The sequence below is a fragment of the Littorina saxatilis genome, linkage group LG3 (genome assembly GCF_037325665.1).
Source record: "Littorina saxatilis isolate snail1 linkage group LG3, US_GU_Lsax_2.0, whole genome shotgun sequence".
In the NCBI taxonomy this organism is placed as follows: Eukaryota; Metazoa; Mollusca; class Gastropoda; order Littorinimorpha; family Littorinidae; genus Littorina; species Littorina saxatilis.
In genome coordinates, this window is record NC_090247.1 from 26,052,138 (window position 1) to 26,068,466 (window position 16,329).

At 41.7% G+C, this 16,329-nt stretch overlaps 1 protein-coding gene and 1 long non-coding RNA gene across 4 annotated transcripts in view; one reads left to right on the forward strand and one right to left on the reverse strand.

The window, feature by feature from the left end:
* LOC138961988 (uncharacterized) overlaps positions 1–16,329 on the forward strand; it is a 125,629-nt gene that overhangs the window by 70,222 nt on the left and 39,078 nt on the right. The gene's annotated exons all lie outside the window — the stretch shown is intronic.
* LOC138961987 (uncharacterized) lies at positions 1,949–15,340 on the reverse strand. Of its 3 annotated transcripts, none has more exons than XM_070333676.1 (5): positions 15,066–15,340; positions 7,814–7,984; positions 7,237–7,488; positions 3,275–3,470; positions 1,949–2,154 (listed from the first exon to the last, which is right to left on the reverse strand). In XM_070333676.1, the coding sequence occupies exons 1-5, from the start codon at positions 15,120–15,122 to the stop codon at positions 1,964–1,966; spliced, it is 867 nt and encodes a 288-aa protein (XP_070189777.1). In that variant the 5' UTR covers positions 15,123–15,340; the 3' UTR covers positions 1,949–1,963. The 3 variants fall into 3 exon arrangements, with proteins under 3 accessions (XP_070189777.1, XP_070189779.1, XP_070189778.1); XM_070333678.1 differs by lacking the exon at positions 15,066–15,340 and adding an exon at positions 9,627–9,785; XM_070333677.1 differs by lacking the exon at positions 15,066–15,340 and adding an exon at positions 9,643–9,741.

The window sequence follows — 16,329 nt, forward strand, 5'->3', positions numbered from 1 at the left end:
AAATGACACATGGCCTATGAAATGTTGCAAAAATGGGATGGGGACAAAATGGGATAACGGCCAAACGGGATTGCGCCAAAATGGGACGTGGAGCTAATGGTACATGACATGGTGGTAAAATGACACTTGGCCTGTAAAATGTCGCAAAAATGGGATGGGGGCGAAATGGGCTAACGGCGAAACGGGATTGCGCCAAAATGGGATGTGGAGCTAATGGTACATGATATGGTGGTAAAATGACACTTGGCCTGAGAAATGTCGCCAAAATGGGATGGGGGCGAATTGGGATAACGGCGAAACAGGACTAATAGATCCCTTGACTTGGGGTAGTGCGACTCTGTCACTGCTAGCTTTCCACTCGGAGGAAGCGACCGGAATTTCCCAACGATGGGACATCCTAGTAATGAATTTTTTTTTTTTTTAATTCTTAAAATTAACAGAGTCGCGCTACCCCAAAAGTCAAGGAATTTCGTGTTTGTCCCTTGACTTTGGAGATGACAAGAAAATATCGGGCGCAAAAACGTGATTTGTAAAATTGTTCACAACATATGTCGCCTCGCGCCATGTATGTGATGAAACCATTCATATAGCTCTGCGGGAGCTCTGCACTTTTGGACGTCCCCATTTCACTGCTTTACAGCAAACATCGTCCCCAAATACCTGTTTGTTTCTAAAAAATCACGCTGGAGGTTGCATTTTATGTAATAACCTCCTGAAATGAGTTTTGACACTTTAGAGTGGCATTTAACGCTCATTGAAGTTTTAACAAACTTTCTAACACCTAAAACATTCATAGCACCGATAACGTAATTGTAGCTCTGCACTTTGTGTACACATACGTCCCCATTTCACTGCTGTACAGCAAACATCGTCCCCAAATGCCTGTTTTTCTAAAAATCACGCTGGAGGTTGCATTTTATGTAATAACCTCCTGAAATGAGTTTTCACACTTTAAAATGGCATTTAACGCTCATTGAAGTTTTAAGAAACTTTCTAACACGTAAAACAAAAGAGACCCCAAATGCCTGTGTTTTGAGCAAGATGGCATTTTGATACACAGCCGACCCCAAATGACTGTAAAACCACCTATGTGTGTGTGTGTGTGTGTGTGTGTGTGTGTGTGTGTGTAAGCACGCGCGCGTGCTGCGTCCGTTTCAGCGAGTGATTTCTCAAAACAGTTTTATATTAATGAGCACACACAAAACTGCCCCCCCCCCCCCCCCGAAAAAAAAAAGAAGAAGAAAAAAAAGAAGCATATTTTACAAACTGAACAGGAAAAGCGCGCATGATTCATAAAAAAGTTATAGCATTGGCGGGGCTCGAACCAGCGACTTCAGGAACTGCAGCGCAGCGCTATACCACTGACCTATGCGGATATCTGTCTTAAATGGAACATTTAAGAGTGCCTATTTTGTGAGATGTAAAACACACGGCAAAGCTCACTGTGCAACCCGACTCAGTGAAAGGCCCGTTGGCAGACTGTGTCGTGTGAATTAGGTCAGTTGGACCGTCGCTTACCCCGCCGCTTTTGCATGAAAAGTTGGATGATATCTGCACGGTCTTCCTACCGCCGGCTCAGTTTTTAAATTTTTTATTTTTTTTGCTGCAGTCACGTAGGCCATGTCCAGTTATACGCTTTTGAATAAACCGTTTTCATATGTATTAGGTTAAGATAAAGTCGATATACAATAAGTTCATGATGACTCTTTTCAGGCCACCCTTAGTTGTACATAATAGTTATTCGGGCCACCATGGCCCTGTCTGGTACGGTACGTGTGACCTAATACATCATGGCAAGTGGAAACATTGACACATGAACAATAAATCTTTGTGCAAAAAAACCAACCCCAACCCAGGGTGGCAAACATAGCTTATATTACCAAAAGAAGTCGGCGTGCTCTGAGAAAAAAGGGGGGAGTCTTGATTGGGGGACTCTTATGGATTAGATCTAGGTCCGTGTGCTTCAAACATAACACAAAACAAAGAAAACCTTCTGGCACCCTACCTCCAGCTGAAAGCCTCTGAACGTGGCAGTTGCCTTGCTGCACGTGTCGCCGACCGCGAAGAGACCCATGTTCGGGTACAGAACACTGTTTCCAGTGGCTGTCTTTCCACTTCCACACGCTCCGAGAAGTACAGCACGAAGAGTGTTGACTGTGAGAGAAATGATTTGCAGCTTTCAAAATAAACAAAGAAATGAAGAAACAAATCACTGAAAGACAGGAACAAGCATAAACCAAACACATGCAGAAAACAAACTTTCTGCTAGGGCATCCTTTCCTTGAGGTGAAAGTGACTATCCCATGGTGTACCCCTACTTCTCATGCATCCTCCTCAAAGTTTTACTGAAGCGCTGTCTCTTGTGAAAGGGCACCTCAAATTTAACTGCAATGTAAGTCTGCTCATAAGAAGAACAACCCCGTACTAGTACTGTTTCGTCGGCCGTGGCCATTACAGGCTGGTGCCATATAAGTATTGCATACTAAAAGACGTTAATTCAGAGCGGTAAATTTGGGTCGCTCAAAAGAAAAATCAGAAAAGAATATATTTTACTTGTCTCAGGTTTTAAAACTTTTGACATTTTGGTTGTATGTCCTTTAATTGCTTCTTGTAACAGACTATTGTTTGCAAGAAAGTGATGCGCACAAGGTCTTTTTGAAGTGGATTTGCAATGCTAGCAAATGACAAATGGCAGTTACCTCTAGAGTTACGTTTGACTAAATTGTCCCGAAAAGCTTTTAAAGGCAAAAATTCAACTGCTCTGCTGTCTTTGTCAGAGAGAGTTCGGGTCTCTTTTGCTTTTAAGAAGTTGCTTTTTTGTATGTATTTTAACAGCAGAAGTAGGAGGGAGTAGTTGTATATCGTCTTCTTCTGGGTTCATGGGATGAAACTCCCACGGTTTTACGTGTATTACCGTTTTTACCCCACCATTTAGGCATCCTTACGCCGCTTTCGAGGGAAGCATGTTGGTTATTTTCGTGTTGATATAACAGGAACCAGTGTCTTGGTATTTCTTTAAAAAAAATATGTGTGACAAATTTCGTGACCAGTTATTTATAGTTATCAGCTTGGTACTATAGAAGATATTGTAAGTGAAAAAGAATTGTAAAAGTGTGGGGAAGGGGAGCTTGGAGGAAGAGAAAAAGGTGTAGTCGCAGATTAGGAAGGAGCAGCACAAATAGTAGCGTGGAATGATCAGAAATGTGAACTGAAATAAAAAGCCGAGGTCGAAACAAGTGTTTGCTGATAGACTTGTGGTCTGTATTGTTCTTACTGTTGACGCTATCATTGTGCAGACTAAGAACAATGTCCAACAGTTGCGTCACTCCCGTCTGCCTGTCCTTGTCTGGGGTTTGATTGGTGTCATCGTTGCCAGGACTGCCACCAAGGATGACGTAACGACCGTCTGCATCTTTCAGCACCTGCTTCAGTTCTGCGTTAGCCTGCTTAAGTTGCTCGCCAAAGTTGTTCTGTTGCAAGGACAGGTCAGAAATTTTAGACTCACGTCTCAGCCCGTAAGTAGGGTGAAGCACCACTACAAATAGAAATAAAGATGAAGATACTAGTGAATCTGTTTTCTTCTAAATATTTGCACCACTACAAATAGAAATAAAGATGAAGATACTAGTGAATCTGTTTTCTTCTAAATATTTGGATTATTCTCCAGAGCTGTGTACCAGGGGAAACCATGTAACGAAGTTGACATTTCTTTACTTAACAGACATTTTAACCATACAAATTGATTTCAATAAATACTGGTTCCATACTTATCCTTGGACTGCAGAGAAAAAATTAAAAATACCTGCACATTTATTTTGTTTACGTTCAGTAAATTACAAGGTTTTCAAAGTGCGTCAACTTCGTAACATGGAATCCAAAAGTTGTGACATGGATTCGAACACTTACAATTGAAACAAGAGGCTAAGCCATCAAGGCTCACGTAATAAATCGACAAACAGTAACACAAACTCAATCACACACACACACACACACACACACACACACACACACACACACACACACACACACACACACACACACACACACACACACACACACAGAGAAAGAGAAAGAGCATAGGTGAAACTGTGCAAGAAAGCGAGACACTAGATCTAGATCTGTCGTAGCCTACTTACAAGGACACGACTGCCAACTAGTCTCGGCGCGCTCAAAATAATAATGACCGAGACTGTCAGTACTTCCTTCGCGTGACGTCTAACCCTCTTACGTCATAATGTGACGTCAATGTAATGTGACGTCTTCAAATGTTAGAGTTTCTACCACAGACATACACACGCACAGACGCACGCACGCACGCACGCACAGACAGACAAAGTTACGATCGCATAGGCTACACTTACGTGAGCCAAAAACCAGAAGACAAACAAATATACCATGTTTTTTTGTTGCATGTCTGTATCATTATCTAACCGGAGTATTACTGAAAAGGTGAAGCAAATACATTCAAGTTGCCCTTTAATATACGTTATAATCATTTAAAGGACTGAAAATGCATGTTGTAAAATGGGACACAGCTCTGGAGAATAACTCACTTACATATACAGGTCCCAGTTGTTCATGTTCCTTGTAAACTTAGTCCGGTTGTAGTGATATTTTTCAGTCCGGATATAGTGATAGTCCGCTTGTAGTGATACTATTTTGAAGTCCCGGGGAAGCTAAAGTCTGGCTGTAGTGATAATGTTTGAGAGTAATCTCCCTTTACCAAAATGGCGAGCAAAAGCTAGCCACGCACTGTGCTTACCCTGAAGCGGAAAATTGATCTGACACTTTTTCATTTAACCCTTATTTCTAAGTGGCCCTTCTCTCTTTCTCTCTCTCTCTCTCTCTCTCTCTCTCTCTAAAACACACACACACATGCACGCACGCACGCACACACACACACACACACACACCGGCTGTTCAACTGCCAGGACGGGAGTAGGTTAACACAGGACATTTGCAAGCCTGACAAAGACGACAGAAGAAACGTCACAAAACGAAATCAATAGTGGTTCCAAAATCACCTTGTTACTGCCTTGAGGCTAGTTTACCAAATGTGCCGCCGCATGTAGCAATAAAAGCTTTGAAGATATCACTACAACTACAAGCGATTGGCCGGATGTAGTAATAAAACCTACAAAAATAGAACTATAACCGGACGTCCGGATGTAGTGATAAAACCTACAAAAATATCACTATAACCGGATGTAGTGATAAAACCTACAAAAATATCACTATAACCAGACGTCCGGATGTAGTGATAAAACCTACAAAAAATATCACTATAACCGGACGTCCGGATGTAGTGATAAAACCTACAAAAATATCACTATAACCGGACGTCCTGGTGTAATGATAGTCCGGATGTAGTGATAAAAAAATTTCGTCCCGAGGGCTATCACTACATCCGGACTTCACTGTAGTATGTTTTTAAATGGGAAGGGGGTGAGGGTAGTACAAGCACAACGGTTCACAATTTTGTTCGTTGAGGGGTATTCATGTTTTTACTGTGTTTAAAAAGATACCTTACTTTAGATGTATCAATTAAAGTTAAAAATATTCTTATCAATTCACCTCATAAATATGTACGTTAAGCTCTATTAGTTTTCGTTGTTTCTGGCCTTATCACTCCTTGAACTTACAGAAACAATCAATTAAACAAATTCCTATCACTTTCTAAAGGAGTAGAATCCAGTCTCAGGGCCGGACCAAATGAGTTGTAAGGGGGGGGGTTCCTCCTTTTTTTTGGGGGGGGGGCAAATCAGCGAAGTGGCGAAGCCACAAGCGCGCGCCTGCAAAACAGGCGCGCGAACTAGGGGGGTCCGGGGGCATGCTCCCCCGGAAAATTTTTGAAAACGGTTAAAATCTGTGCAATCTGGTGCATTCTGGGCCTTGTTTTGAGGGTTAAGAGCAGAATTGTGGGGGGGGGGGGGGTACCTTTTTCTCATCGGATTTCACATTGAATAAAATTTGTTAGAGACACACACAAAATTTATTAAAAAAAATAAAATAAAATAAAAAACCACTCAAACTGAAGCAAGGTACATGCTTTTTCCAGGGGTGGGGTTCCGGAACCCCTGGAACCCCCCCCCCCCCCCCCTGGGTCCGGCCCTGGACAGTCTGAGATAACGACTGAAACTTGGCAATGCTTGTTTGTTCCACACTCAACGTTAAAAATATACTTTACTGATAATTAAAAAAAAATCCCACTCAACTTTTTACCCACTTTTGAAACTAAATGTGAACCATGAAACACAAATAAACATGTAATTAACGTGTAAAAGTGATACGAAAATTCTAAACCATTGTTACATCTAAGGTAAGGACTGAATTTCTTCTTTTCTCTGGAGCTTCCTCTTCGACCACTTCCCTTCCAGCCTCCATCACAGTAGGTTCTAGTGACATTTCTCTCTCTGATAGTGCTAGGAATCTTGGGTTCATCATGGACTCCCACCTCTCAATGAAACAACACATCAAAAAAGTCTGTCAGACATGTTACTTTGAGATCAGAAGAATAGGTTCCATAAGAAAATTTCTCACTGTTGATGCCACTAAAACTCTCGTTACATCCTGCATTCTGTCCAGATTAGATTACTGCAACTCCCTTCTCATAGGCTGCCCTGACTCCACTCTCCAACCCTTGCAAAAAGTACAACACTCTGCTGCACGTCTCATTTTCAGAGCACAGCATCGACAACCCTGCACTCCTCTCATGAAAGAACTTCACTGGCTTCCTGTATCTGAACGTATTAGGTATAAAGCTGCCTGCTTCTGCTACAATATCATCTCTGAATCGGCACCTGCCTATCTTTCTGAACTGGTCTCTCTCTACACTCCCTCTCGCACCCTTCGTTCTTCTGATGATGCTCGACTTCTCTGTCAAGGTCGCTTTAAACGCAAGGCTCATGGCTTCCGCACGTTTTCGTATTATGGACCTCAGTTATGGAATTCACTCCCCTTTCAATTACGTCACTCTCCATCCATTTCATCTTTTAAGTCCAATTTGAAAACTCACTTGTTCCAACAACACTACGGATAGTTCCTTAGTATAGAGTCTGGGGATGTGAGATGTGCATGATGTGTTGTTTGAATCTGACAGTGATTGTATGATTTTTGTCACATGTATTGTTGTCACGCGCTTTGAACTTCTGATAAGGCGCTTTATAAATGCCCGTTATTATTATTATTATTATAAGGTATCCCTTTAACCACAGTTAGAAATACTTAAAACCATACCGTATAATCTGCAGGCAGTTTATCCCCCATGGTAAAGACAACAACCATGTTACCAAACATGTGTTCTCCCAGTAGTTCTCGAGTCTTCCGATAGGTGGCGTACTCTTCCGGCGTAAAACGGACATCCGCTCTGACGACGACACATGTGGCGGAATGATACGGATAGGTCAAGGTCGTACAAAGCTGGACTTCTTTCAGCGCTGCTTCCTCGGCCGTGTCACATGTTACGTCCGGAAAGTCCACCACTTGAAGCTGAAATCAGTCAAAGCTAAGTGATTACCGACCGTAATTAATTAGCTTTATATTGAGAGGAGGGCGACCACAACATTACCACCACCACTACCACCATCATGATCCTAATCATCAGCATCATCATCATCAGCATCATCATCAACAGCAGCAGCAGCAGCATTACCCCCACCCCCTTATATTTACATGGTTCAAATCCAAACTGAGTTTTTTTTCTTTGCCGTAAATTAAGAAAAGCACATACAAAATGGCCAACAAAAAGAGATTCGTCATATAGCATTAAAATTATTACAAACACAAAAAGACAATAAGAAGTCGGAGTAAACACTTTTATCTCCTCATTGTGATGCTGTCTGACGGATTCAGCAAGTTGAGTATGCTCAGTGGCTGACAGAATTCCAGTGGACACTTCAAACTGCGGTGTAGCAAGAATGGCGTTTCCGGTTGAGCTCTTTCCGTTTCCGGTTTTGCCGACGAGAAGAACAAGTAGCTCCATATTCTGAAGTCAAAAAATGAGGGTGAAACACCATAGGAACTAAACATCCGGTTGCTGTGCCGTATAGACAACATTAGATCCAACTTTTTTTACAAGTATCAGGACAACCTGCAAGGTGTATATAACAAGAAATTCCTCCGAGGTAGGAAAAACACCCCCGTTGGTCAAAGGGAAATAACCATTCTCACTGCCACCAACTGAGAAGGTTATTTCCCTTTGACCATGAATATGTCCCTCTATAAGTCCTTGTAGAATCTTAATCCACCAATAACTCCCTAACCGTGTGTTTGACTGGTCCCAATTTTTGTAAGGACCGTCTCAGGAATGTATAGAACCTGTTCACCAAGTTTGGTGACGATCGGTCCGTTCATTCTTGACTATATGCGAACACAAACACACAAACAAACACATCGACCGAATCCTATACACACCCCTATACCGGGGGTGTAATAACATTGCAACAACATTGACAGACAAACCCACGACACCCCTTGACAACAATAATACGTATCAGGTACGTAGTTTGGTATAAAAAAAAATCAATACTCTGACAAGGGAAACAACCGCTGTATATTACCCTTTTAATTGCAGCAAGATGATTGCCTCGCCCGGAGACCATTTTCTCAGGATGGGTCTAATCGTTAAAACTTTTTTTTATAATTTAGTTGAATTAAAACACGCAAAAAACCCCGTCAAGTCAACATGGCGAAGATTGGTTGTGGCTTCTGCTCATCGTTGTAGGGAGGTTGATGGATAGTTCCTTATGAGTGAATTTCTGATTCCCTTCTCGAAGTCTACATGTGATTACCAAAGCTTACACTAAAATAAAATGAAGAATTGTTTTCGTCCTGTCTTGTACACTGAAGCGATGTAACTTATTTCCTTACATGTCGTTCATTTATTGACAAACATGGATTTGGCGAAAATGAGTCCCTTTCGTGAGTTACTCTTAATTAAGCATTACTGTGTATCAACTATGGATACTACACAGTTTCAGTGCTTCCTCCAGGGGTAATATTTTGCGTTTGATTAGCTGAAAATCACATGATGCACGAACGTGTTTCATTGTACGTATGTCTCAAGCCGTCATGAGAAGGAGCGACAGAAATTTGAACAATCAAACATTATATCATATTCGGGAAACCATATCTCACAAAGTGACATTTAATGATTTACCACTGAAAACAGGAATTTTCATTGGCTGTGACAAAGCTTCACACGCCATTGTGTTTACAGTGGCTTGAGTGTTGAATAGAGAATACTACAAGCGCAAAAGTGTTTCCAGAATGACATTTGTCTCGGTGACTGTGGCATCACGTAAGCAGTGAAAAATCAGGTCTCTGCCAGACTAGTTTGACATTACCTCTTTTACATGATATATTAACGATATTCACGGTTATCTCATGGATGGTCTCTCTCACGTATATAGGATAATAACGAATACAATATATAACATTGGCTGGTCACACGACCCGAGTTTCCCCGCAGTGGTTGGATAATACAAGAAATGAAAATGAAGAAAAAAGTTTAATAGTAGGCCTACGGATAACAAAAGGCTTTTCATACATATTTGCTATTCTATGGTTTCTGTATTTATCCGCTACAGTAGATACCCTTTACATTAACAGTATACAACTGAGCTCACCTTCAAAACAAATCACCATGTAGCTTCTGAATTCTACCACAGCACCTCATGCGTGTATACACTTCCATAGACTAGTTATTTATAGTGACAGTGTGTATACCTTTCTTGAACTACGAATGCTCGCATAGCTTGCAATGACGAACGTGGCAGGGCCAACAACAACAGTGGCGACAACAGTGGTGTGCGGGCAACAGGGGAGAGAGAGAGAGAGAGAGAGAGAGAGAGAGAGAGACTGAGAGAGAGGGAACGGGTGGAGAGAGAGAGACAGAGAGAGACTGAGAGAGGATGGAGAGAGAGAGAGAGATAGGGTGGAGAGAGAGAGAGAGGGTGGAGAGAGAGACTGAGAGAGAGAGAGAGAGGGTGGAGAGAGAGAGACTGAGGGAGAGAGAGACTGAGAGAGAGAGAGAGAGAGGGTGGCAGGGAGGAGAGACGAGGAGGGCCTTGTTTTCCACTCCGCCCCCCCCCCCCCCCCAGAGCAGACCGTGAGTCATGCGCCCATTCACACTCCCCCTCTCTCTCTCTCCCTCCCCCTCTCTCTGTGTCTCTGTCTGTCTGTCTTTCTCTCTCTCCCCCCCCCCCCTCTCAAATCACTATCAAATGTTATAGTCCTTGACATTCCGTGACCTTTTTTTTTGTGACTGCGTTGGGGAGTTTCTGAGAAACGCGGGTAGCTGACGAAGCAAAAATGTTTATGTTTACACATGTTTATGTCGTGCCCAGCCGAGCATATTGACCATAGTCTGATTTGTGTGTGTGTGCGGTCATAATCATGTGTTTCTCTTCTTCATGTATCCGCCGCATCCTGAACTCATGTCAAAATGAGTTTGGCTCATTCTCTCCCTGACCGGACGCTACAGTCCTACGCGAATCTATCAAACCAAAAATACAGAGTTATCTCCCATATGGTTTTCGCGAGCACTGATCTAAATTTGAGATCAAGTCAGTGTTCGCGAGACGCAAATGATTGCAGATTGGCCGACTTCGACAGTGATCTCCGACCGTTCTGTTCTTCACAGTTTTGATAAAGACATCGTTCTAAGGTCAAAACAAGTCGAAATTTTGGGACTGCTGCCGGAAGGAGACCGTAATATTGCTATTTCATATGTTACGTGGATTTTCATTGCTCAATTGGGAAAAACTGAGCTCAATGCAAAAGTGATATCGACGACATTTCCGTCGATATCGGTTTTGATATCGACGACCTCTTTATTGCTTCCCCACTTCAAAAACAAAAACACGTAAATTTAAAAACAAACAAATTTATATGAAAATGTAATGATCCCAGAATTTAGTTGAGCAAGTGACAAAAGACTTTTTGAAAGAAAAGACATTAATTTTGAAACACTGAAAAGTACAAGAAAAGAGTGAACAAAAAGAAATAATAATCAGAGGGAGGGATATGGAACAGCCAAAACTGAGACAAATACTTTTGTAATTTCTTTACAGCAAATACAAAATGTCCAGCAATATATCTAACATTGACTGACTGTGTGATGATATCTTCTGCTATTGGTCTGTTTCGACAGTGATATCAAAATCTTGACCTCCGGTCTCGATTTTGATATCACTGTCTCAACAGACCATAGCAGAAGATATCATCACACAGTCCGTCAATATTGGGTAATATTTGGTTTCATCACTGTCAACTGGTTACAGAAAAAATCGTCTGCTCCAGTTAGCGCCGAAACCAAACGGTTGATTATCACGTTACACTTTTGCCATATTTAGAGTTGTTTGCACAGTAAATACAGCCGCGAAAAATAGCTCGCTTGAAACTGTCTTACATATCAATTCCTTTGTAATTTAAAAATTACAAAACACCTGGACTGAAAATCATTATCGACGATCGCGAATCTGCTTATATCAATAATACATTACAAAAAGCTCTAAATATGTAAAAAAAAAAAAATCGGATTCCTTGCCAGACAAGGAAACTCAAGGCATCCTGTCAGGGAAAGAATGAGCCGAACTCATTTTGACCTGACTTCAGGATGGTATCCGCCGTTGTTGTCTTCTCTCCTTTGAATGAATCGTAGTCTTTCGTGCAATTGATTGGCACTATAAAGCATTTCGGATAAGAAAGGAATTTAGAAGAAACAGAATCTAAGAAAAAGAGACATGTTTATTACAATAACACAAATGAACATTTTGCTTTAAAGGCCCGTCGTGTTGACGGAAGTGATTTTTTCTTTGCGTGCGTGTGTATTGTGTGTGCGTATGTGTGTCCGTGTGTTTGTGCGTGCGTGTGTGTTTGTGTGTGTTTGTGTGTGTATGTGTGCCTGTATGTGTGTGTATATGTGTGTGTGTATGTGTGTGTGTTTGTTTGTGTGTGTATGTGAGTGTGTGTGTTTGTGTGTGCGTCTGTGTGTGTGTGTCTATGTATTTGTGTGTGTGTGTGCGTGTGCGCCCTTGTTTGTGTGTGTGTGTGCGTGTGTGTGTGTGTGTGTCAGTGTGTTTGTGTGTGTTAGTGTGTGTGTGTGTGCGTGCGTGCGTGTGCGCCCTTGCAACCACGAAATAGAATAAAGGAAATTAAATGAAGTGCAATGAAAGGATAGAATGCTAAACCAGACAAAGGCATATTGCTAGCTAAAACTTGAACATGAAGTATTCATTTTCTCTGTGCCTAGCTATTAAAGTGTGAATATCCGCCGCAAGAAATGTTTATATTTCAGAAACTCATGAGGGCCCCAAAGGGGGGGTATCATCACGATCACGGGAAGGGAAATTTTCGCTTTCACGATCACAGTTACCTTGATTTTTGTTTTCACGATCACGAACACCAGTGGCAAATCACGGTCACGGTAAAAGTTGCATGTACAGAAAGCACGTGTCAAAGTAAACACAACCACACAGTAATTCGCTCCTCTGGATCTATTGTTTATTCAACACAAAGCGACAACTGTTGCACTTTTTTATAATAAATTTTTGAATTCTCTTTCATACACACATAGAAATACATATCATGATTTGCAATCAGTAACAAGAATGTTGTTTTCATTGGGTTTTTTCTCTCTCTCTCTCTCTCTCTCTCTCTCGTTCTCTCTCTCTCTCTCTCTCTCTCTCTCTCTCTCTCTCTCTCTCTCTCTCTCTCTCTCTCTCTCTCTCTCTCTACACTCATACACATTCAACCCCCACACCCTCACTCACACACATGAATATATACTTGCACAATTTCACATTTCCAGAGCTAAATCTTGTAAACCCATTTTCTCAAAAACTATTGGGTGGATTGAAATTAAAGTACATGTATGTGTGATGGGTTTTTTATTTTCAACTTTGCCGTACAATTTGAGGTACACCATCGCCTGGTTCCATGGCCTTGAATAAAAAACAGGAATGCTACAGGCTAAAAACGGTTTTACCTGAAAGAAGCGCGCAGTACCAGTAGCGAAGCCACAAGCCTGAGCCTGCGAAGCAGGCGAGTCAACTAGGGGGGTCCGGGGGCATGCCCCCCCGGAAATTTTTTCAAAAAACGGTTAAAATCTGTGCAATCTGGTGCATTCTGGGCATCATTTTAGGGGTTGTAATAGTGTTGTGATCTTGTTAAAAATCCCATTTTAGCCTCCCCCCACCACCATTCAACACACCTCCAAACTGGTGAAAACAACACTACTGTGCGCTGGCTTCATTGAGACCGGCGCCCGGTCGCGTTGCGCGATATTCACACGGATCGTTTTTGCGGAAATTTTTCAACTTCACCGGAAAAAATTTGACTTTACCGGATTTTGAAAACGGCTTTATCGGATTTCCGGCAATTACCGGAAAAGTAGCATGCCTGACAAAATCCCCAACGAACATGACTTTGATCGTCTTTGACATGAGGATCAAGTGACCCAAACTGGCGCGTCTCCCCGCCATTGTTTCTGAATTTAACCCATTGTTGATATTAAAGTTTACAGGCGCTAAAATAAATCCAAGCTTAATGCAAAGAAGCGACAATTAGAATCTATGCCAAGCGTGTCCACGTTGCTGGGATGAAAAACACATTTCTAGTTTCGGTTTTGGCTAAACGCAGACTCGATCTCGAGCCAGTCGAGGTCACACTGAGCGAGACAGCCGGACGTGGCAATGTCGACAATGTCAATGATCTCACTCAAACTCAAAGATCTTGAACAAATTTCAAGATCTTTGCCTACATTCAGAACAGTCATAGAGCAACATAGATCAACATACCTTGGTATTTCGTCTTCAGAAAGACCGACCCGTAGCCTGACCTTTCCACCAAGGAAGGCATTCTCGCCGCCTGCTTTGGTCTGGCTTGAATCCACAAAATATAACAGAAGTTCGATGACAGTACCGCTGCACGCCATTTTTGATCTTCGAATTCGAATTTCACTCAAACCTTTTGCACGAAGCCCTTCCATTGGATGAAGTTTGGTAGAATTTTGCAATTTGCCTTCTGATTGGATCTCTTTTTGTCAGTGTGTAATTGTAAAGGGAAGCAATCGCTCTCAAAATCATATTTCTGAATGTGTTGTTGCTTCCCTTTCAATCGGGGTTGGCTCCTTACCGAATAGACTACAGGATCATAGAGTGTAATACAGCTGTGAAAAAATGTACGTTGAAAATAAAATGCTTTGCAATAATGCCCATCACGATCACGAAAACAAATGACGATCACGATCACGAGACTTGATTTTTTTGTCATCACGGATCACGGGCAAAGTCCCATCACGATCACAGAAATGGAAATTTCGGCAATCACGGTCACAGAAAGGTCAAAAAACGCCAATCACGATCACGGTTTTAAACCCTTTGGGGCCCTCACTCATGACTAGCACTTAATTTTTGACCTGTCCAAAAGTTGTGCCGAATGTTCTGTCAGAATTCTACTTTCAATTTTTCCTTCCATGCACAGTTATACAATAGGCGACTTAGGTTCTCAACATTCAATTACTCTTTTGGAATAGGCCGTGTCGTGAAGTCTGAATGTGTACTCGTACCTAACTCAACCCTGATTGCATAACAAGTGCTGTCTGCTTGCTGAAAACGAACTAAAAGTTCTTTGGTGTCATTGCAATAACCGTTTCTCTTTTTTCTTAGTTTCTTTTTCTTCTTTATTCCTTTCTTACCCGAAGTGCTTCATTATGCAAGTCCAATTCACAAAATGTTGCAATTCATTGGAAGGAGAGACGACAACGACGGATACACGAAGAAGATAAACACCTCATATGACAGCACACACACAAAAACGATATAGGCCTAGATATGATTGAGCACGACATAAATATGTACAAATGAAAGGCTCTTGATTGCTTCGACAGCTACCCGCTTTTCTCAGAAACTCCCCTACGCAGCCATAACAAGAAACGGTCTCTAGCTGTCTTTCTGAAATCTCTCTCTCTCTCTCTCTCTCTCTCTCTCTCTCTCTCTCTCTCTCTCTCTCTCTCTCTCTCTCTCTCTCTCTCTCTCTCTCTCAGGTTATTTGAAATCACTAACCGCTTTCCAACCAGGACTGCCGAAATGAGCCCGTCGCGTTCCTTTGCACAAGTGCATACATGTCTACATCACAGCCAATACTCATCAGTCTTTGTCTGCGTAATTATCCACGCACGCACGTTAGCTACTATACTATAACCAGACTAAGGCTGTTTCTGGAAAACTCTCCGTGGGAGTAATGAACGATCGATAATCTCAGGTCTGCAAGGTGCCATTGAACAGCGCTGTATAGCCTACTGCTGCAGATCGAACCTGCAGTTACTGTAGAAATATTGGGGAAGGTTTTGAAAAGGTGAATTTTTCCTTCTCTGCCTATTTAAAAACAATAATTGTAGTTACTTTTGTACTGATGATTTTGCTTGTTCGTTTTAGGTCTTTTGAAAACGCAGGCAGTTCACTTTGTTGCATCAACGGGAATGTAATTGAATAAAGATGCGAATTAAAGATTGTCTGTTCATAACTTCCAACAGGAGGCATGTAATGACGGATACGTTAATCGCACTTGAAGAACATTAGGGATATAACATAACAGTGGTGGTTTTCTAAAAGCATAAATGAAAAGTGGAAAAGAGAAACGCCACAAACAACAGACATAAAATACCCATATTTTGCCTATGTCTTTTGAAGAAGGACACACTCACGAAATGGCGGGACATGGAGACCCACTACACAGTTCAGAAAAGGGATTTTGAAAACTGAGTGTGTTTTGATTCTTTGCTTGAGTAATGGATTTATCATTTGACTGATTGACCTTATCCTGTTGTCGTTGTTGTTATTTTTGTTTTTGTTGTTGTTCTTTTTCTTCTTCTTGTCGTTGAAGTTGTAGTGGTGGTGATGGCTGTGGTGCTACATGTTGTCTTTGAGGCGAAAGCCCACTGAGTTGAATTAAAAAAACACAAATTTCATTATTCTATTTGACGTTTAATTTGTACATTTCAAGCACTTGATTCGCTTGCGTGCGTATGCCTGTGTGTGTGTGCCTGTGTGTGTGTGTGTGTGTGTGTGTGTGTGTGTGTGTGTGTGTGTGTGTGTGTGTGTGTGTGTGTGTGTGTGTTCTTCGATCTTATTTTATTACCGCCTCGTTTTAAATTCCTCTAACTTTGTTTTTATTATACCAGAAGACATTGCAATTACTTATAACCTAACATCTGCTCTATATCAATACAGAAATAGAACGGATGCGACTGATTCTGATTGGGAAAACTGGATCTGGGAAAAGCGCAACCGGAAACACAATTCTGGGAGATGAAGTGTTTAAATCACA